The sequence below is a fragment of the Artemia franciscana genome, chromosome 18 (assembly GCF_032884065.1).
Source record: "Artemia franciscana chromosome 18, ASM3288406v1, whole genome shotgun sequence".
NCBI lineage: Eukaryota > Metazoa > Arthropoda > Branchiopoda > Anostraca > Artemiidae > Artemia > Artemia franciscana.
The window spans coordinates 11,416,556-11,439,078 of NC_088880.1; the positions used below are offsets into that span (position 1 = coordinate 11,416,556).

At 34.8% G+C, this 22,523-nt stretch overlaps 2 protein-coding genes across 2 annotated transcripts in view; both read right to left on the bottom strand.

Moving 5' to 3' along the window:
• Nucleotides 1–1,482: 1,482 nt before the first annotated feature.
• Nucleotides 1,483–2,652, bottom strand: LOC136038381 (piggyBac transposable element-derived protein 3-like). Its single transcript, XM_065721450.1, has one exon. It carries the CDS (start codon nt 2,650–2,652, stop codon nt 1,483–1,485), a length of 1,170 nt encoding a protein of 389 aa, XP_065577522.1.
• A 6,476-nt stretch (nt 2,653–9,128) lies between these two features.
• LOC136038606 (sodium-dependent phosphate transport protein 2B-like) overlaps nt 9,129–22,523 on the bottom strand; it is a 46,243-nt gene continuing 32,848 nt past the window's right edge. The window contains exons 7-10 of the mRNA XM_065721815.1: nt 22,018–22,154; nt 17,693–17,792; nt 14,040–14,177; nt 9,129–9,971 (exon numbers count right to left, since the gene is read on the bottom strand). Of these exons, the coding sequence (XP_065577887.1) occupies nt 9,214–9,971; nt 14,040–14,177; nt 17,693–17,792; nt 22,018–22,154 (1,133 nt within the window). The 3' untranslated portion in view covers nt 9,129–9,213. The remainder of the gene's footprint in view (nt 9,972–14,039; nt 14,178–17,692; nt 17,793–22,017; nt 22,155–22,523) is intronic.

Genomic DNA, 22,523 nt, shown 5'->3' on the forward strand with positions numbered 1-22,523 from the left:
ACCATTATGGATATACGAATGGGAGGCATTTTTTTTTCAAAACACTGTAACTAATTGGTAATGAATCTAAAAACAGCTCAGTCCGCACTGATGAAGAGTTAATATTACAGTTCATATCACCAATTAATAACCAATCCAGTCCATAACTCTCAATGCCATTCAAAAGACTTTTTATTAATGCGCAAGATTTTGTAAATTTAGTTAAACTTCGGAGGGATTTCTGGTCGCAGGGGAGATAAATATTAATGAGGGCAAGGTTGGCAAGACGAATAGCAATATAACAGTCACTCTCGTGATAACATAAAGGGGGTGGTGAAAACAGCATCTTTTTTATTAAACATGCTAGGCCACCCGATGGTCTGCCAGAGGTTTTGCGTGCACTTTTAGAAAAAACTGAGTGTTCGTTACTTCCCTGTAGGGAGTTTATGCTCACTAAAGGTAGGAGATACTCCTGGAGGAATAAAACATCAAAATTTCTAATTTCTGATCTAAAGAAACGTCTTTATCCTTAGTACCGTTAATATTGAACGAACATATTGTGCAGTTAGTCTTAGCTCTCATTTTCTAGCATATGGCGATCGTTTCGACAGAAGTTCACGAAGAATTCGGCATTTAATTGAGAATGATACATGATTGCCTTGACATTTCGCACATTTTGGTGTAGCCTGGCACGGAGAATCAGGCGAGGATTTGGGTGGGCGTTGGTATTCGTAAACTCGATATATCTCATACCCAATCTTTATACCGAGTCGAAGTACATTAGCGAGCGCAACAGCGTTTTCAAAAAACACTCTAACAGCCAAAGAATTGCCTATTCGTTTCGCATGAGTAATATTGTTGCAATCAATTAACATTCCCTCATCAAAATTGGTCGGTATACCTTTAATGATTCCAATATATTTCGTTTCTTTTACTTTGACGTCACAATCTCTCATTACAGTTGGAACGGCATTGCAAAAGTTCCTTGCAACAATCTTGTCAATTCGTACCACCAGCTTATCGCCAGAGGGCTTAATGCTATGAATACATTCATGACCTGGAATAGAGTCTATTATTTCGCGACGCTTGGCAGGATCATTTAATTCTGATGGGACTTTAGAAATAACAACGGTCGTCAGATCGGGATTCAATGACTGAGCGCCAGGGCTGCTAAGAGGGGGGAATTTAAGATCATACGACGAAATCTTCTCACGAATTTACTTAACCCTTTCAGGACGGAATTATGATAGAGCTAAAGAAAAAAATCCATTTTCAGGTTTTAACCTTAAATGACCTCACATATGATGAGTTTGATGCAAAATATCAATTTCATTCATTCATTCCAGACCTACAGTTATGACTCCAATTGACATCTTCCGCTGTCACTCGCCACTAAATCCATATAATGATCTAAAATGGAAATTTATTTTTAATGCCAATACAAAGAAGAAGAAATACAAAATAGTTATTGGGTATGAAAGATTTTGAAACAGTTTCTGTTCTTCACCAGACACAATGAAACATGACACTTGAAACACTGGATTCGAGCATAAGCCGAGCAGAGCCGGCATCGCTTCTTATCAGCCACTGCCTCTGGCCAATGCTGGATGCCGTCATAGCAAACACTATTGTATGGCTTTGGTTTGGCAAGCTTTGGTCTTTTTGGAGTGGAACAGTTTGGTCTCTGAGGGGTCTTCCACGAGGCTTTGGAGTTCCATCATTTGTAGAAGTAAGGTAGTTGGCAATTTCGCTCTTGAAATCTAAGAGGCTCTTATTGTGGGTTCGGCCTTGCTGACCCATATGACGCCGATAAAGCAACCATGCGTTGACGACTGAATGATCCAAGAAATAGTAAAAGAGACGCATATACCATTTTTTTCCACGTATATCTATCCTGTACAGCTCAATGAGCATGTCACTGAGGTCAACACCACCCATGAATTTGTTGTACTCAGCAATACACAGGGGACGGAGAACGTCGACGTACTTCTTTGAAGTACGGTCCCAGCGTTTGCAGTTATCTGAAGGTTCGGCGCCGACAAATGACGAAGCAATGCAGACGCTCTTGTTGTCGAACCACTTCGTAACCACTATACCGCTATTGGTCTCAACTCTGTAGTCAAAACTTCCTCTTCCCTTTTTTTTCAGTAAATCATCAGCTTCGATATTGCAACCTTTCAGTCTGTTTGTCCTGACGGTGCCAGCTGAATGAATCCCGTGTAAAAGGAGCTCGCGAATCAGTGGTATACTTGTGTAATAATTGTCAAAAAAGAGCTTGAAGTTTTTGTTTCTTGGAATCTCCTCTGCTAGTCTGAGCACAACCTCTGCTCCCTGACCAAGCTCAGTGACCGGAACTGAAGCTTTCCCAGTATAGACCTCAAAGTCGTAGATGATTCCGCTGGCCCCTGCACGACTGAATATCTTGATTCCCCAGGAGTGGGGTTTGTCCTTGAGGTATTGCTTGAACCTTAGCTTTCCTTTAAAAGGGACCATTTGCTCGTCAATACTCTGCCTTTCCTCTGCAGGGATTTTAGTTAGATTTGCTTGCAGTCCGTCTATAACCGGCCGAAGTTTAAAAAGAGAGTCATAGCTGTCTTGACCTTTTGGAACAGCAGGGTGGTTATCGTTTGCATGAAAAAATCTTCGAAGGGTTTTTAACCTGTCTCTGGGCATGTCATCTGCAATGAGGGGAAACCTTGGGCTGTTTTATTATGCCCATGAGCATATGGATTCCCAGGAACTGTCCCATTTCTTTATTGGTGACTTTCAGTTGGACACCCTCCTTCTGCATCTCATACAAATTGGACTGAAAAAGAATGCGTTCGACCATGTCATCGTCAAACATCTGCTTGAAATATTCAATAGGGGTTGGAATTTCCGGAGGAGGTGGTGGAAGAGAAGACTTCCAGGTTACATCGGGCGATTCAAAGTTTTGTTTTCTCCATCGAAATTCTCTGGAAGATGAAGATTGGAAAGGTGTTGCTGTACCAGAGGTAGATGGGTCACTAATGACAGAGGCAACCAAAGGGTATGGTGGTGGAGATGCACTTCGGTTGACGATGTGTACGTGAGTCAGTGACGATAAAGGTAAATCATCTTCATCAACGTTGTATTCAAGGGAGGGGTCGACAGGGGGGTTCCAGTCAGGATCGTTATCATCTTCCTCATGGTCAAGGTCCTCCTCGTCTTCTATTTCCAGATCAGACAGTTCTCCATCTGGTTCAAGAATATACTGAACAGCTTCGTCCCGTGAAAAGATGTGGTTCGCATTTCGTGTAGTCTGGCTTCTGAATAATCTTTCCTCCCGCTTTGACATGATAGTACTAAAAATAAAAAATAAATCATTAATTGTTGAAATTAATTTGAATTGTTGTTTGATATAATGCATGTCAATAAAAAAGTATGTGTAATATTTATCATTTTTATTGAAATATACAGATATCAGGCCGGTTTCCATCAAATTTGACCAAATATTTGGATAAGTATGGTTTCTTGGACAAAAGAATTGTTTAGGTTTTCTTAGCTTTCTCTATATCAAACACTATATCTTTATATCTTTCATCAGATTCAGCACACAGATAATAAAACAAAAGCAAAGAATCCAACTTTTTTGCTTTTCTGCATCCAGACATTTTGCTTCAAGTCAAAAATTTAATAACATTTAGTCTTCTTAGCTTTCAGTAACGTTTTGACTAAAATATCCCTTATCCTATAATTATATTCAGGGCTAATCTATTTCACTAAATTTTTTATGCTTTACCATTAAAAATTACCAGAATCATGAAAAATCATTTGTTTTTTGAAAAATAATCACTAAAAGTCACAAACTAGGTAGCACAACTACAAAGCTACCACAACTAAAAATTCTAAGGTTACAAAGAAATAACAAAAACATGCGAACAAAATGATAGCCCCCGTAACACAAAACCGACTATTAAAACGTTTGTTTTACCTTCATGGCCGGTTGATGCCTTATGGGATCAAGACAAATGAGTGGCCCTACGGGTAAACCAGAGACCCCCCACCTCAAATAATTAGTCTTAATTGATATTTAATCATTCTTTATCTGCCCAATTTTTTCTTTAACTGTAACACTCCAAACAAAGAAAATAAAAAATAAAATATTTCCCTTACCTTCAGTAGTTCCTTCAATTACAAAACAAAGAACTGAAATGACCTGGGTAAAACCCAACAGATGTTTGTGCGTCTAAACGGGTATTTATTCGAAAGAACTCGATGTCCGCTATCTTATGGTATAATTTACGATTCAATTTCTTATAACTGGATGGCACTTATGCTGCAGCAAAGACTGTGATTCCAATTGTAATCACACGCCATGAAAGGGTTAAGTTTCGAATCAATGCTTACAAGCTTTGAGGCGAAGCTAGAATAAGCCACAGCAGGAATAACAGGAACCTCAGTAGGTAAAATGATCACGTATATAGGCAAAGACAAATTTTCGCTGTCGCATTTTGGAAGATTTCCGTCATGTCCTTAATGTGACGGTAATTAGCTTGATCGCCTTGACGTCTTTGCACACGTTCACCCTCGTAAACATGAGACCAAAGTTCTATTTTATCCGCCATAATAGACTTCTCATCGAAAAAACCAAGAGCATGGTTAGCAATAACTTCATTTGCACTTACGCCTTTTTAAGATTTGATTTCACGAAATTCAACACCGACGAATGTACATATTCCGTCATAACGGCATAACCAACAAAGGACAATTAGCCAAAATCAAATCAGTTTATTACTCACCATACTGTCAAACAGCTGATTAAATTAGTTTCAAAATAATCCTTTTAAAAGTAACTGAATTCGTTATTTTCGTCACACTAAAGTAGACCGGTTTACTCACACTTCATAAATATCCAATTCAAACCATATCCTTTTACTTTGAACTCCGAATCAATATAATCCAGTTATTTGAGATGTTCTCACTCTGAAAGCTGGGTCAGTACTATGAAGCATGCTTTTAAAAAATTTTCACCGAAAATAATTTATTCATTTGATGGTATAGGCTCTTGAAGTTTAATCCAATTCTTACACATTTTTCATAAAGACACTGAAATCACCCGTTTATCTTGGTTTAGGTTATCATAGCTAAGAAACACAAATTGAAATACCTCGAAAAAAAAATCAGAATATAATTTAAAATCCTATTCAAATGCATAGAATTAATTTTTCAATACTAAAGGTTCGAAAAAAAGCCAACTCAAACAAAAAATGGAGGAAATTCTCTACCCCAAATTAAAATATACATGTGGGGTAAAAGCATTCACCTGGATAAAATTTGGGTCAAACAGAAATCCCATACAAAAATCCCTTAAATAGAGCGCTTCTGACTGTGATGTACTAACAATTTTGTCATTACACTATTGCAATCTAGACTTGGTTTAAGTATAGCCTATTTTATGATCATAAAATTACATTCTTTAATCGACACTATCCCTACTAAAAACAAATACAACCTTCCTCATTAAAATACAGACATACTGAAATACCACTTTGCATGGAGGTACCTGAGCCTTACGGAAGCGAAACTGATCACCAATTTTCTCAAACAGCTAATCCACCAAAACCACTCCCACCTATTTTTCATTGTCCTATTTTTCTTTATTTTTCTTCTTCTTCATCTTCTGCCATCGATTATAGTTTATTACGAGATAGTGGTAAAGGACTGCAATCTTAGGTTATTATAGGACTGCAATCTTAGGTTATTATGGAAAATGTGGAGGACCTCCGGCTGGATTTATAAATACGATATTGATCATATTCAGATATATTCAGCCAAAATATGAGCCATATTCAGCCAAAATCTGAGCCATATTCAGCCAAAATCTGAGCCAGAGTTATATCAGCCAGAATCAGTATCACTAAGCACTATCCAAATTTAATCTGACAAACTGTCGTTTCCTCGACTTGCGCTTTTTCTTTTAAGTGGAAAAATTTGTTCAAGTAAGCAACCAGCATTTTAAATTGCAAGTCAAATTAAGATTTAATATACGACGATTCCTTGGTCTTATTGCCAAAATGTTTCCTTAGATTAAAAAGTAGAAAGAGATAGACACCCAAAATGGAGCGTTTCAAGTATTGCCACCTACTTCTAGAAATCATTTCTGTTAGTGAGTCTGATCAGTTTGTAATTCATTTTCTGTTTTGAGTTTGAGGTGGCTCAACGCTGTCACCTGCGTCTTATAAGCCTTTTTTTTGTTAAGGTGACCGAAGATATTCGTTTTCCTTATTGGTATTTGTAAAGTTCATCCTCATAAAAAAAATCAATTTTTTACCTAACAGAGATGAATTTTTCTTTTTACGCCTGCATGCACAACTTGAAGAGCTGAAGAATGTATATTGCATCGGTTTCTTTGTAAAAAAAAAAAAAAAAAAAAACACTTTTTCATTAAAGAAAATATTATTAAAATTTCAAGGGATTGACAACCTTTTCGTTGTGGTGAATGACAAAAAAGAAATTCTGTAATGACTCTGCTTGAAAAGATGCTGTTACTTGTTGCAAAGAAAGCCGGATTGAAAATTGACCCACATTGTCCCTCCTTCAATATTTCCTAGCCCCTTCTAGCCCCATGTAGCACCTTGTTTGAAACAAAATTATACAAGGATTTTGGGAGAACTGAAGTGGTCTAGAGGCCTTTTATTGACGTAACATCCTTCCACCACCAACCTTTAGCACAAAGATAGGTATGTATTCCCTGTTTGAATGGAATCACAGAGATTCTCAGTCTGTCAGATTGAAAGAACGAGGTGCGCTCAACCCCCCAAAAAAATCGAAGTTACAAAAACTAAAGTGCGATTTTCTTCAATTTTTAAGACGGAGAGTTGAAAACCTCCATTGAAGGGTTTTTGACCATGATTAATCCAATGGTGTACTTTTCTATGTCGATAGATCACATTTTTATGGTTAATCAAGTATTCTTAACTTGAAATTCTTACAATCTTTTTTTATTATTTATTTTTGTGTTTAAGGTTGGCATGGATAATGGCTACCATTCTTGATTATTCTCAAATTACATACGAAAATCCACTTAAAAATTTAATCTTCGATTACAAGGGGCTATAGTTTGCTCTTTACAAGGTGCCAGCAGTCTTACAACTACGAAGCACTGCTTGGGTTGTCACTATCACCAATGTTTCTGATGCTTTACTACATAAGTTAAACCAAAAAAAAGAGGGATTACTTGCCTATATTTTCATTTGACGTCTTTTCGAAAGCGAGTCGGATGATTCCTCATTTCTAGAGAAACGAGCAGCCCCACCTTTTAAAGCTTGATTGGTTTTAAAGAAATCTGTGAGAAATTTAAAGCCAGTGGAAAGACTAAAAGTTAAATCCTGCTTGATTGGTTGTCTTGTGTAAAATTCTAAGCTAGTAAACAAAACGAAAACATTCTACATCCTACTATTTTCTTTCGAAGAAGTTACTCTTTTTCTCTGCGATTAAATCCTTATCAAAAGCTAGAACTACATCAGACGCAAGGCCGTATTCAGGGAAGGGATTAGAGGGTTTGGATCCCCCCTCCCCAAATGGTTTCTTTGACTTTTAAAACGTAATAAAAATGAATAAAAATATTTTGACACATTTTTAAAATTTTGGAACTGAACTTTCCCCGAAAAAATAACCCCCCGGTGGATATCTTGGATACGCCCCTAATCAGACGTATATAATGTCAGATAGAATATGAACGAACGTAATTACCGGAAAGAAGTTGTAAAAAAAAGCTGTCACAATCTTCCTAATGCTAACAGCATTATTATCAATCAAAGCCTGATAGTGATATTCTCAAAATAGTGCATACTATCTTTCTCAGCTGGAATGATCGTAAAAACAATAAAAAACAAAAAAAAATCATAAAAAAGATCATAAAAAACAAAGACGGATTATAAATGTGTCTCAGTTGCAAAGAGAGCACGGTATAGATGATGCCCATGCCTTTTCTGTAAAAACTAGATATCTGACATGTTGACCCCTCAGTAACTAAAGGAGCTTATTTGCCATGAGCTACATCATAGAGGCAAAAGGGGAGGGAGGCCCAAAAATAAAAGCAATTTAAATTAAAGCTGCCTTACAGCACCATCTAGTGAAAATTATTTCGTATAATGGCTAAAAAAGCTAGCCATATGGAAACTGACCACACTTTCCATTGTGATAAGTAAGATGAACCAGCGCTGATAATTAGTCTCAATCATGAATTTACAAGCTTTTCAAAAATACTAATAATTTCTTGGAGGTATTCATTGAAAATAAAGAAAAAAGTCGAAATTTCATTCATGAGTGTAATAATTTGAATTTCGGGCTAAAATATCCTTATCCAGAAATTCTTTTCCTAGTGGGCAGGATTTGCTTTCCAAATCTGGCCAATTCTTGGTATGAATTATGATCAGACAGCTTTCAATTGGTCGTGAATATCAATGGGAAGTGAAGCAATCTTCACTTCCCAGCTTGCGAGCAACACCCTAAAGTCAAGGCCGTATTGATTGAGTGGTTAGGTGTTTGAACCTCCTCTCCTCCCCCTCCCCCTGAAATGTTCATCCGACTCGTAAAAACGTAAAAAAATGCATGTAAACAAGTTTTTGATGCGTTTCCTTAAGGTTTCTTTTTACACCCTACCCCACACCCCCCAAAAAAAATCCTGGATAAGGCCCTACTTAAAGTATATTATCGAAATATTGACATTAATATATGACGCTGAGAGCAACCGAACGATTCTACTGACAATAAGTGCTAAATTTCGCATTTTTGCCGGTTTTTGGTGAAACTTACGAGTTACTCATACTTATCGCAGGTCGCTGATAGAGAGCAAATCGAAACCATTGAAAATGAATTTAAATAAAGATTGGGAGGGAAATTTTCATTTCTCCTATTTCAATAAAATATTATATATTTAAAAATTAAGCTTGCCACGTAATGTACTTGAAAACATGCTTTCGTAACAAAAAGGCTTCATTTTGCCAAGAGTCCAAAACAATATAAAAATCAATATATCAATATAAAAAATCAAAAATTAAAAAATCAAAATCAAAATAATAAACTCATCAGTTATTGGCCGGGCTGTTCTAATCTGAATTTCAATTAATAGCTACTTTACCAATAGCTTCTGTAACCCATAGCAAATAGAAGAGATAAACACAAAATAAAAAAATAACTATTGTAATGAGCCATAGGAATTACAAAAGTCACACGTTAATAAATATAAAAACTTCTATAACGAAGCATAACTTATTCAATATTTACAAAGCCGTCGTTTTCTTGTCCCTTGACAACTGTCCGTACTTCACTCACACTTTCTAGTTCATCACCATCATCATCTTTAGTAGACATGCACCTATTGCAGCATGCACACTTTCTAAAGAGGTCGTCATAAAATTTAAGGGTCATAAATGCTGGCCATTTTCTTAAAAACTTAGGTAGATATTTTGGACATTTGGATTGCATTACAGAAATAATAACTAAGCATATAACGATGACCAAAACGGGGATTCCGACACCTAAGAACACCTCTATACCACCAAGGGATAAGGCTAGTACAATACCAGGGATCACAAAGAACATAAATACTAAATATAAGATGGCAAACCAGCGGTAGTCTGCAGTAGTATTTCCCAAATATTTTGCCATCGGTATGGGCCAGCGCATGAACCAAAGTGTGTAAAAGAGAAAGGTACCGGTCAAATTAAAAAATAAGTGACATAGAGATATCTGTAGGCTTTCTGCCAATGTGGAAGAATCTGCAGCAAGAGCTGCAAGAAGACTGGTCGTCGTGGTCCCAATATTTGAACCAAGAGTTAAAGGGTATACGCGTTCAATTGTAATTAACCCAACCCCAACAAGGGGTGTTAAAGCCGATGTGAAGACGGATGATGACTGAACCAGGAATGTCATTACTGCTCCAATGAAGATGGCAACGTACCCTGTCAGCCAGGGAACATATGGTATATCAGCGTTGATAAATCGTTTCACCATGTTGGCCACTGTGCCTATAAAATAATAAAGAATAATTAATAAATAATTATTTTAATTAATTATAAAAACTAATTTTATTAATTATATATTATATTAATTATATTTTGTATTAATTAATTATATATTAATTATATTATTATTTATATCCAATATAAAAATATTAACTAATGAATAAATAATAAAGAAATATTTAAAATAAAAAAAACTTAAATATAAGTATGAAAGCAGCAAAATAATTTACCTCCCCGGTACTTATTAAGTTCATATAGTTTTATCACTCATCTTAAAAATTTCATTTATTGTGGACATGCCTTTGCAATATATGTTTTTGGTCACTAATGGTTTGGACCATTTTTCCTAATATTGCATGCGTTAAATTCAAATAAAATTTAAAGGTAAAATAACAACATAATTAACTTCCTCCAAAATTAACGGCATTGACAATTGTGCTTTCATATGTTTAGAAAAAAACAAGTTCGGACACATAAAGCTCTACCTGAACCAAAACAAATTAAGTAAAAAAAATCTACGAAATAATTTTTTTTCAATTTGTACTTTTATTTAATTTGACATAACTTCTGATTAAAATTTTGTATTTTACTTCGATTAAAGTTTGAAAGACTGCAATTATTCCAAACTTTAATTTTACACTAAAGTTTGCTTTAATTGAGTACATTACGTGTATGTGTTGAGTTTTGGTTGGATTTAATAATTAGTAATTATTTAATAAATCCATTATTATTTATATTTTTATTCCATTATAAAAATATAACAAATCCATTATATTTATATAATGCATTATATAATATAATATTATATTTATATTATATAAATATAATCGTTATATTTATATAATGGCATTATATTTACTAATCCATTATAAAAATCCATTAATGGATAATAAATCCATTATTAGTTATTTAATAAATTTAATAAATCCATTAAGAAAATGGAGCTTCTCCAAACTATCAAGATGCATATTTATCGTTTTTACTATCATGTAATATATATCTCCATTGTAGTAATATTACGAAAAATGTATTTACATAAACTCTACCCATCTACATTACTTCCCTCCCTCCTCCACTTCCTCCGACGGACATTAACGATTATTCGTCTATGTAACCAGATTCCCCTACGACAGGTTATCACTTTGTGACCCGTATCTGTAATAAGTATCCCATAGCTAATTGTATCAGTAACCTTCTTCTTAATCAAGGCTGTATCCAGTGTGTGGGTTAGGAGGGGTTTGACCAACTCCCCCCCCCCCCATAAAAATTGTATCAAAAATTAATATGAACAAGTTTTTGACGCATTTTTTAAAGTTTCTAACTCCTCCCCCGAAACAAATTCTTTTGTAAAACCACCCTCGAAAAAAAAAATCCTGGATACGGTTTCGTTCTTAATTATTCAAAATTACAAAACATTAAAATTTGGAAGCGACTTCTGTTCGGAGTATCACAACTGAAAAAAATTATAGCACAATGTTTCCAAACTATGCTTGCAAAATTTTTGGAGGGAAGGGTTGTTGAACGCTAAACATATTAAAATAGTCTCGCTTGGCCCGAGCTGTGTCACATTTGTTCTTAATATTGTAGTGTTTTATATATTCAGTCTTCTATGGGGGAGGCTGGAGTTCCCTGTCTTATCCTACAGGTGAAATTGCTTTACTTTAATGGCGCATTTCAAAGCTGTGACAAACCAAAAAGGAGATATGTAGAGAGGTCTCAGCTGTTGTTTTGCCCTGTTAATTAGTAATGAAATACAATCCTGTAATTTGGTTAGCTCCATTGGGTTTTTTCTTTCATATTACCAGCCAATGTTCTCCCAACGTGTAAACAACAGTTCAAATCGGAATAAATCCTTTGTTAGAAAGTGAAAAACAATAGGAAAAAAAACTCTTTAATATTTCAATCACATATACAATGACCGTCATCAGTAGATATGCTGATAACCACGCTGATGATAACGGTCACTGTATTTGTGATCGAAATATTTATAGTTTTGTCATTTTTTTCACTGTCTAATACAAGGATTTATCCCTATTTGAACAGTTATTTGTACGTCATGGAAAAGCAGTGTGGTCTCTGAAAATGCATGTGTTCTCCTGGGGTGTCTGAACCAGGAAACACCGGTTATAAACCAATTTTACCACCATTTTATTTTTTATTAGATGTCATTTAGCTGTTTAACTTCTCGTGTATGCAATGCAATATCTTTATTGTCTGACATCTATTCAGGCAACAGATCTAAAGTACTGACTCAAATGTCAAATGTAAATCAGTATACTGATTTACAATTTGAATCCTTAGTTAAGCATTAACTCTGTAAATAAAATAACAAGAGTCACATCAGATAAACAAATGTTTGTATAGTAATTTTAGATCAACGATCAAAGTTTAAATTGGTGCTCAAATATTGTTGGAATATTTCCTAACAATGGCTTGTCTTAAATGATACATGTTAATAACCTGTGTGAAATCTAAAAGTCCAAGGACAATAAACCAAGATAATTTTTTTTTCATTCTAGAATATGAATCATCAGGGCACAGAAATATTTTTGAGGAGGAGGGTGGTCACAGGTGCACACTTCAAACGCTGACAGCAAAGCTACGAGGCAGATATGTTTTGTCAAGTAAGTGTAACACATCCTTAGCCTGTTACCGATTCTTGCATATCATCTTTATTAATGATCTTGTAATAAAACGACAATAAGCGGATAACCATAAAAAGGTGAAAGACGACACAGTGACGACAAGAGTATAGGCATATAAAAACAATCGAAAGAAATGATAATGAAAACAAGACAGTAACTGTATAAAAAAAGACAAAATAAAAGATAATGAAATAGGGGATTATCGTATGAAAAATATTAGAGAAGGGATAACAAACACAAGAGAATAGTCTTATAAAAAGGGTTAAAGAAGAGACGATAGTAACAAGAGAATTATCACATAATAAAGGTTACTGCGGAAGATTTTAGTTTTAATTCTAAGGGGTCATGGAAGTATTTTGGGTCTTATCACATTAAAATAGGCCGTTTTTATGTTGGCTATATATATCTTAACATATAGCCTTCCTAGCCGAGTGTTAAGCAGGTTAGACTTGAAATTCTTATCCGTGAGGGCAGGGGTTCGAGTGCTGGTGTCACTGGTTATTTGGTCTGTAACAGGTGTCAGTGACATGACTCTGTAACCTCAGCCAGTGTTGTCCCAGCTCTGAATGGGTACCTTGAGAAATCTGAGGAAGTTAAACAGGGAGGGTGCGTGAAAGAATAGGATGGCTATTCCCCCCATTGCACTATCTGACTGAAGGGCCATGAAACGGAGATCAGCACCACCAATAGAGACTGTAAAGTCTAGTGCCATATTCTTTACCTTTCCTTTATGTCTATCTTTAATTTTTGAAAATCAAAAATAGCTAAGGTATTAAACTTTTAGTGAAAATATCCTATTCATAGTTTCAATAAAAGTAAAGCTCATAGACAAAGCATATGTTTTCAACGATGAAAGTTTTGAAAAATTCAACGGCATTTGCCCATTATAATCCTAGGTTGTGCCAAGGCATATAACCCAGTATGAAAATCACATACAAATTAGATAACTTTGAAGATCACACTGCCTTTCCATGACGAAAGTATAATAGTTCAAAATAGGGATGAAACCTTTTAATCGACAGTAAACAAGTATAAAATTTTTAACTGGATATTTCGAACACATGTACAGTGTTCATCATCCGCAGTAAAACTCTGAAAAGGTTAATACTGTAAATGTGTTCAGAATATACAGTTAAAAATTTTATACCTGTTTACTGTCGATTAAAAGGTTTCATCCCTATTTTGAACTATTATACTTTCGACATACAAATTAACAGTTTTTGTTTATTTAATGTTTTAAGTATTTCAGTCAATATGCCTAGAACAAAACTGCTTACAATACTAAAAACGTTTAGCTGACTTATTTCACTTTCCAAGAAAAGCAATATATTTCAATGGGCTACGTATTAAGGATTCATGAAGTTCCACATGGCTCAAAATGGCCATTCAGTCGTATTCGTAAAATATTAGAAATTAAGGTACATACCTTTAAGAATGGAATTCAGAATCTTAACGAGCACAACCAAGCATATGCAAAGAATAACCAAAGAAATGACAAGTAGGATACTGCCAACTGCCGCATCACTCATCCCAGTATCAGCAAATAGGTAATCCGAAATTGTGCCTTAAAATAAAACTTAGAATTAAAATCTGTAAAACCGATAACAATTATAAGAATCACACATTAGCATGAGAAAGTAATATATATAAAAACATAGCCAATATTTTGATTTCAGTTTTAGGGATTAACTGTTCTTTTTTTTCAGTGACGAACTTTCAATTTCATGTCTTCAATCGCTTTCACGTACTCTTTAGGTTGATTATTGAATTTTACGAAGTTCAGCAAAGTTCCTTAATCGTTTAATTAAAGGTAAGTCAAATGACAAAGATACAGCACTTAGTTTCGGTTACTTGTAATTCCTTAGGCCTGAGCCAAAAATTGAAACCTTTTTATTTCAGGCCTTATTTTTCTTCTTCTTTTCCGCTGAGCAGAAAATGTAATTTGCGACCAGACACGCAAGAATTTGTCAGGGACTGGGGTTGTTGGCAATTCTAAGGTTATTTTCTAAGTTTAAAAGACACTTCATCAGTTTTACAAGAGAACAAAATCTGTAAGATGCCTGAAATATGATATTTTCTGAAAAATGAATAAAAAAAGGGAAAATAGAAATGAATAACAGTAAAAACCGTTACTTACGTCAATAATGGTTTTAATTATGGAATAAAAGCCAATTCACAGCATATATGCGATTGGAGGAACGACACAAATTTATACGGTCTTTATTTACGGCCTTTATCATGAAACTGTACAACATGAATTCAGACAGGGTAGTTTACACTTTCTAAAAGAACTTATTCCAAAAAAATGACTGGTTGAAAAAAAAGACACTCTGAATACCTTAGGGACTATACCCACCATAATAGCATATCTCTTCTGGCAAAGATCGGGCTAAATACAAGCTGGTGTAAGGAAACAATTTTGGTCTGAATAAGATCAAAATGCTATCATATTAAAATCCCAAAATGGACAATCATTTCAATAGCTATACACAGAAAGCTAATAACACAAATAGCTAATAACACAGAAAATAAAAGCCTCAAGAAAAAAAAACAGAAACAAATTTCGCCTAAAAATAGCTTTGGCCAAATAACTTCTGAGAATTGATTATGAGAATTACGTCATACTGATCTTCAAAATTTACTCACCCCCTTCGTCTATGGCAACCACTACTGTCTTTAACCCCACTGGTGAGTCAGTTGGGTCCTTGATTGGGTCCTTGAACCATTGGCGTTTGAAATACTTTAAAAAGGCAATAAAGGCTACTAGCGTCACTGAAACTGGATTTCGGTGAAAGGATTGAGCTAAATACAAGGTGGTGTAAGACAACAATTTTGGTCTGAATAGGACCAAAATGCTGTCATACTAAAAATCCCAAAATAGACAATCATTTCAATAGTTATGTCCAGCATCTATGTTTATAAGGTTATCCAGCCCATTGATGATGTATGGCGCACCCAAGCTTGGATGCAGTCTGTAGGAAATGAAAGGTCTAATTTCAGAGCTGCACATGATTATTTTGCTTCATTTGATGCTTGTGTAAAGTTTCTAATAGCTGCACATCATATTCTAAGGGGAGTGCTGTATATCTTTCTAAAAGGCAAGGAAGCTTTAATTCTGAGAAAGGACAATTGGGTAAGGGGAATCCCCCTCCCAAAAAATTCTTCAGGAATAGAAGAATTCCTGAAGTCAAACCAATGGGTGTAGAAAATGAGTAGAGTCCTCATTGAAGCGAAATATTTTTATTTTCAAGTCTAATTTTTAGTAGGAATAGACATCGCACCTTAATGACCTATGTTCTCAGCTTTAATCCCAAGTAAAGTAAAATTGTGAGACAGACATTTAGAAACCTAACCTTTAGTGATCAACTTATGGATATTTGGAGATCTATGGAGATTTATGGATGAGGGTACTCTTCCAAACTCTGGTGTGCATCATACTTAAGCACAATACTTTGACCTTTTGAACCGGCTTAGTATCAAAATAAAAACAGACATAATTTAGATTTTTCTTTAAAACGAGTTTTTCTGATGGAATCAACTAGCTTAGGACCTAAATGGAGATGAAATAGAATATACTAACCAACAAGTGGGCTGTATCCTCCATACTCCTTAGCTAAAAATTCAATTCTGATCTACTGAGTACTAATCAGAACACTAAACATATGTATTTTATATGAGTGTTTACAATGTTTTACAAGTGTTTCATTTACCCTATTTTTTCAATACTTTGAACTAAATGTCGAACAATTTTCTTCTAATGCTACTACTAACAACTCACCGCAGCACGAAGTCACCTGGGGCCAACACAGCTACGCACGCTCCTCTCCCATCCCAATTTATTCAAATTCTCCCTCTTTGCACTCTCCCAGGAAGTTCCCATTTCCCTATTTTATTCCTTACGACATCCTCCCACCCCCACCGCGGAAGTCCTGCTTTCCGTTTAGCCCTAGACGCTTGGCCGAAAAGAACAATCTTTGGCAATCTGTCATTCTTCATCCGCCGAGCGTACCCTTGCCATCTCAAACCTTTCCCTTATTATAGCCCTAGAAAGTAGGATTAAACCACAGCTTTCGCAAAGCGTACTGTTTGAAATACAGTCAGTCGGTCGGGTACCCAAAACAATCCGTAGGCAATTTCTCTCGGAAACATCTAGCAAATCTTAGGAAGTTTCTCTCTAAAACATCTAGAAAATCTTCCTCCGTTTTTTTGGAGCGCCCATGCTTCAAAACCATATTTGACAACTGTCATCACTGTTACTTTCTAACATTCTAATCTTTGTTTGCAGACTTATTTTTCTATTCAGACAATATTCAGCCTTACTAGACCCTATGTGTATCACCAAACATTTCTATTTGATCTTATTCTTTCTTGAAGCAGTGTCTTAAAAAGTGCGTACTTGTTCTTGATTGTTTTGACGAAAGCGTAAATTAAATTTTACGGTACCGGGCAGGAACCAGTGTTGCCACATGTCTGGCTTAAAATTGCACCGCCATAAAAGTTGAGATGTGCCGAAAATGCCATTATCTAGTGAAAATGAGCCGAATGAACGATTTTGCCGTAAGAAAATGCGCCGATTTGAAAAATTCAATGCATATCCACCAAAAAAGCGCCCAAATTCGCTCCTGGCAGGAACTAAGGCAATGAGAGTTTCGTTTAAACCTTGCGTAGTTTATCTTTGCTTCAAGTTCTAACATGAGCCTGTACTTTCATCTAAAACAATTTTTGTTTTCAATTATGGATTGTCGGAGCAGAGCCATAATGCACTAGTTTTGTCATTTGACTTCGATTTTTGTCATTACTTTGACTTGTCATTGATTCTGGTTGATATTGTTTTGATTTGTCATTGGCTGTCATTAACATTAATTTTTGTATTTTTCATTTCTCATTAGTTTTAAGTAGAAGGCTTCTAACCACAAATTCCCCTGTTCCTTCTTCAGCTTATCAGTGATCCTGATCTTGACATCAGATATCTTCCTGCATATTATTGAATTTTGAATCTATATTTTGAGGCATTTGAAAGAACAAACAACAAACGTAAACAAATTAATAAATATTGTGAAGGTTTAGTAAAACACTTACACTTATAGGTGTTGTTCTTTGGACCGCATACTGTCTTCAACAGGCTATTTACATCTTGCCACTCGCCAAGAGCCCATTTATCAAGAACCGTTTTGTTTAGCTATATAAAAAAGAATAATTGAAAATATAACCAAAATGAATATAATTTGTCACCTGCACATGTAATTACCCTGTAATGTTAAACAAAGAATGAAAAGGATATTATCAGCAATAAATGTGCATCTTCAGTTGGAAGCAGCAAATCCCATCCCTTGGAGGAAGAACGAACTAAAATGAGCCTCAATTTGAAAACTTGGCGTTTTTTGAACATGCCTAGCATTTCTCATAAAAGACAGCACGAATTTTGAGGAACAATTGGCTCTCTTCCTAACAAAAAAAAAAAATAAAAATAAAACAAGATAAAGCGAGGACATAAAAATATAAGATACGAAAAATCAGTTCAAAGAACATACTTTGCATGTAGAAGTGTTAATGCTGAAATAAAAGACTAATAATTTTCAAAGATTACGTATAATAATTTAACGCTTGCAAAAAATAAGAAAATGTAAGAAAGGTCATAAAATAATAAAATATATATATATATATATATATATATATATATCTATTCTTAATCTGACTAAGGCTCAGACAGGGCACAGAGAACTGTTTTCTTCATGTCCCTTCCTTCCCTCTCCCTATTATGTTTTGTCTTTATTTCTTTTTTCGCGTTGCCTAAATATTTAAGGGGGCCATTGCTCTCCCTCCTAGATTTAGAAAATATTTTCCCGGGTATTTTCCATCTAATAAAAAAATGAAGATGCCGTTCCCTTGGACGTTGAAAAATAATTTAAATCGAAAGAAAATCCCCCCTTCCCCGAAAATTTCGTGCATCGTTCTTCCTGGAAATATGGCCGATTTTCTCTCTATTCCTCATATTTTTTATTTACTTTCAATTGTTTTTGTTATAGTTGCGAAGACGTTTAGTCCTTTACAGACTTTCGTCACTGAGCACCTTCGTCGATTTGTTTTATGAGCATACCCATATTAAGAAAAATCAAGCTGCAATAAATGACGAATATAGAAGCCATGTCATATAAAAATGTCATAAAAAGGTGTGTGGTAACCACCTATGCAACCTAATCTACTTATGTTTCAATTTTTAAAAAGTATCAAAACATTAGGGCAGATTAGGTTGAGGACATACATAATTTTCTTTTATAAAACAGCTTTACATTATCGTGTGGCGTGTTTTTATAGGGGCAGTAAGTTTTCTAAGAAAAATGTTCCCCTCTTTGCCAGGTAGCTGCATCCAAATTCAAACTAATGACTTAGCCAATTATATATAGCCTATGTCCTGTGGTGGCGCAGTGGGTTTGACCTTAGCTTGGTAATACGGGACCCAGAGATCGAATCATGATGCAGTAATGCACAGCAGGGCCGACGCAGGGACCTTAGTAGTCAAGAAGCGTCGTTAATCTGATACAATACGATAATACATAGCCTATATTGGAACAATGAACAATTTCGAAGGTACACGTTCTACAATGGTCTTTTTCATTTCCATTTATGTTGTACATACCTAAGACATATTTGACTGTTGACAATGAGGAATGCATCGTTAGCCTCTCAACTCAAGTCGATTCTACCCTGTTTGGGTCGACATCTTTTAGGCGTAAGTTTATTGATTTATTGCCATTATTAGACCACTCAGTGGCCACCTAGGCTTATCCCATTGTGCAAATTTTAACTAAGATTTCTATTTTCGATTGCATAATTATAGCTTGTGAGCTTATACTTCTTTACTCATATAAATTCATCAGTAATCTGGTGTCTTGCTGAGAAATCTCTCAGCATGATAGGTTATTGTTTCATGGTTCTATGACAAAGTGAAAGCAACTTCTTCACTTTAAATCTTTGCTGAAGTTTTTCATACCTGTCATAGGATAGCCTAGATTCAACCCATAAAGAAAAGCCGTATAGAAATGATCTGCTGTTTTAGCTATTATTCCATATTTTACCCTTCTCTCGCAGATCAAGTATATGAGTTCAAATTAAATATATCTGTTAAACAAAATAAAAAACTGAATGGATTATTTTTCTTTTCGTAGGACTGCTCCCTTTTGCAAAAGTTTTTTTTTGTATATAAGCAATCTCTTCTCATTAAAGTTTTCAAACTTTTTTGTTAATAACATTGTTATTTTCTACTTAATTTCAAAGGTCACTGTACATTTATTATGTAAATTGAAATTTTGGGAACTCCTCAGATGTATTAATTTATAATAGACTACCGAAAGCATATCTTTTGGTCTTTTGCACTTTTTTCCATGCCATCCCCAAATATTTCCTATGGTTTCCTTTCAGGTGTTTTGACACAAGAGCAAGCAGTTTTATTTTGTCCAAATTACCTAAACTGATTGATTCCACCATTCGTATTAGATACAGGATCAGGGTTGCCAGAGATATGATGTTTGTACTATTTGTACAAGATTTTTTCTAAAATGAAGATTTTCCCCCAGGAACGCATTATCTTTTTTTGCCTTGAAGCAGTTTTCCCACTCAAGGATAATGTGTTCAGTGGCTTGGTTTAAAAATTTTAAAAAATTTTGTCCTTCCGCAAGTCTACAATATATGAAGCTTGTAAAAAAGTTAGATTTGGATACTTTAAGATTGTGTCAAACCGGTCTAAGTACAATCGAAAGACTCTGGTTATTCTGTATTCAGTTTTTTGTGATCATTCTGTACTTTATTTTTCCGAGACCTTCATTCTACTGAAAAAAGTGACTTATTTAAACTACGTAGATGTTACCATAAATACTGTAAATACTTGTTTTATCTACCTCTATTGTATCGAAATCGGAGAATAATCCGAAAATATAAAGCTCCCGATATGACTGCAAAACTAGAGAAGCTTCATGATAAGTTATCGGCTCAAGCATATTGGCGGCTTACCCTGTATCACGGGCTCATCCGTTTGTTCTGTTGACTTTTTTTCCTTGTTGATCTTGTTGTACTTATTTGTTGTTTTCCTTTCTGATGTTTATTTCTGTTCTCTCTTTTTACTCCACTATCCTCATATTGTTTTTTTGCAGTGGGTTATAAATATTTCACAAAGTTTTCTATGCTATGTAATCTATTTTGGTAATAAATCTAGAGCTAATCCGTATTTTTTACCCAGCATTTCAGAAGTTCAAGTTGATATTTTTAACATATGCAATAAGATTTTGAGAAATTAAATAGAATTTTGGAAAAAGCAGACTTTTACGGAAAGTTTTCATTTCTTTATCTTTATTTGTCGGCATTCTAGCACCATACGTACGAAAAATTTCTGAAGATTGTAATTTTCTCCACTTTAATTACTTTTTCCTGGTAAGATCTTGAATTTTACAAAATGAAAAGGTAATACTGTACGTAACGTCTATATATCTTCTCAAAAATTTCTAAGCCTTTTTTATATTATTTGGTATCTGGCTAGTATCTTATGCTACACACTTGTAAAAAGTAAAAAAATGCTTTTCTGTTTGTGGATAACGAAGCCTAAACTGAATAAACCTTATGGCCCATCTATACATTTTCATACGTTATTTTAGATGCGCCATTTTCAAATTATTTACCAGTACATTAGTATTTTAGAATTTACAACAGAATTTCGAGAAAAGGAGACTTTTACATAAATTTGTGTAGAACAATTTCCAGAGAGATTACTTTTTTTCTAAAAGAACTTTTTCCAGGAAGACAGCGACTCTTACAAAATGCAGAGGAAATCCTCTGCGTGATGGCTGTGTACCAGCCATCACGTGCTTCACAATGCTACTATGCTTCACGTGCTACAATGCTTCACGTGCTACTAATCACGAGCTTCACAACTTTTTTTTTGCATTATCCAGCGTCTATTTAGGTTACAAATCTATGGTAACTTGAGCTCACTATGCATTAATAGAAAATAATTTTGATCAACCGTCTTAATATTTTTCACCCATGACCTCAGAATTGTAAGTTAATACTATTTACCTCTACAATGAGATTTTGAAAGAAACAATAGTATTTTGTAAAAAAAAAATAAAGAAAATGTTAATTTTTTTATTTAGTAATCAATATAACAGTGCTAGCAGCAACTGTTATACAATGTTGGTTGTATAACAACCAACATTTCCAGATTCGTCGAACCAACAATATAACAACCAACAACCAAAATGTTGTTATACAATATTATACAAGTGTTGGTTGCTTACCTGATCAATTGTATCAGTATTTTTTTCTATTTTAGTTGGTATCTATTTAAGCAATAAATCTCATGGTACACTTGCATATTTCCTCCCTATATTTTGAATACCATATAATAGTTTTACCTGTACTATAAGATCAACAGCAGGGCCTGTTATCACTTTAAGGATCTCAATCTCACCGCCAGCTCCAGAACTTTCACTTAATCCAGATGTAATTTCTCCACTGACAAATTCTAAGTATCCAATGCCAAAAATTCCGCCTATAAATATAACAATAGCTATTACTACACTGGATAAGAACAATGGCGTAATTTCGTCAAAACCCAGGGGGAGTTGGAGCCAATTTTCCCAAATAAAGTGAAAATGAAAGTTAAAATATAAAAATGAGCCGTATAGTACCATTAAAGTAATTATATACTAAAGAAAACTGACACGTTGCTGTGGATGCTTGAATTATGCAGGCTTGCCTTAGTTTTGACATGATTTTCGAAGAAACTAAATTTTAGCTGGGGCGGGGCGAAACTCAGTTCAGGGGGGAGATGCAAACCTAGGCCTAGGAAGGGAATTCCCCCCTGCCATTTAGCAAATTACGCCCCTAGATAAAAAATGTTTAATACTTAAAGGTTGTT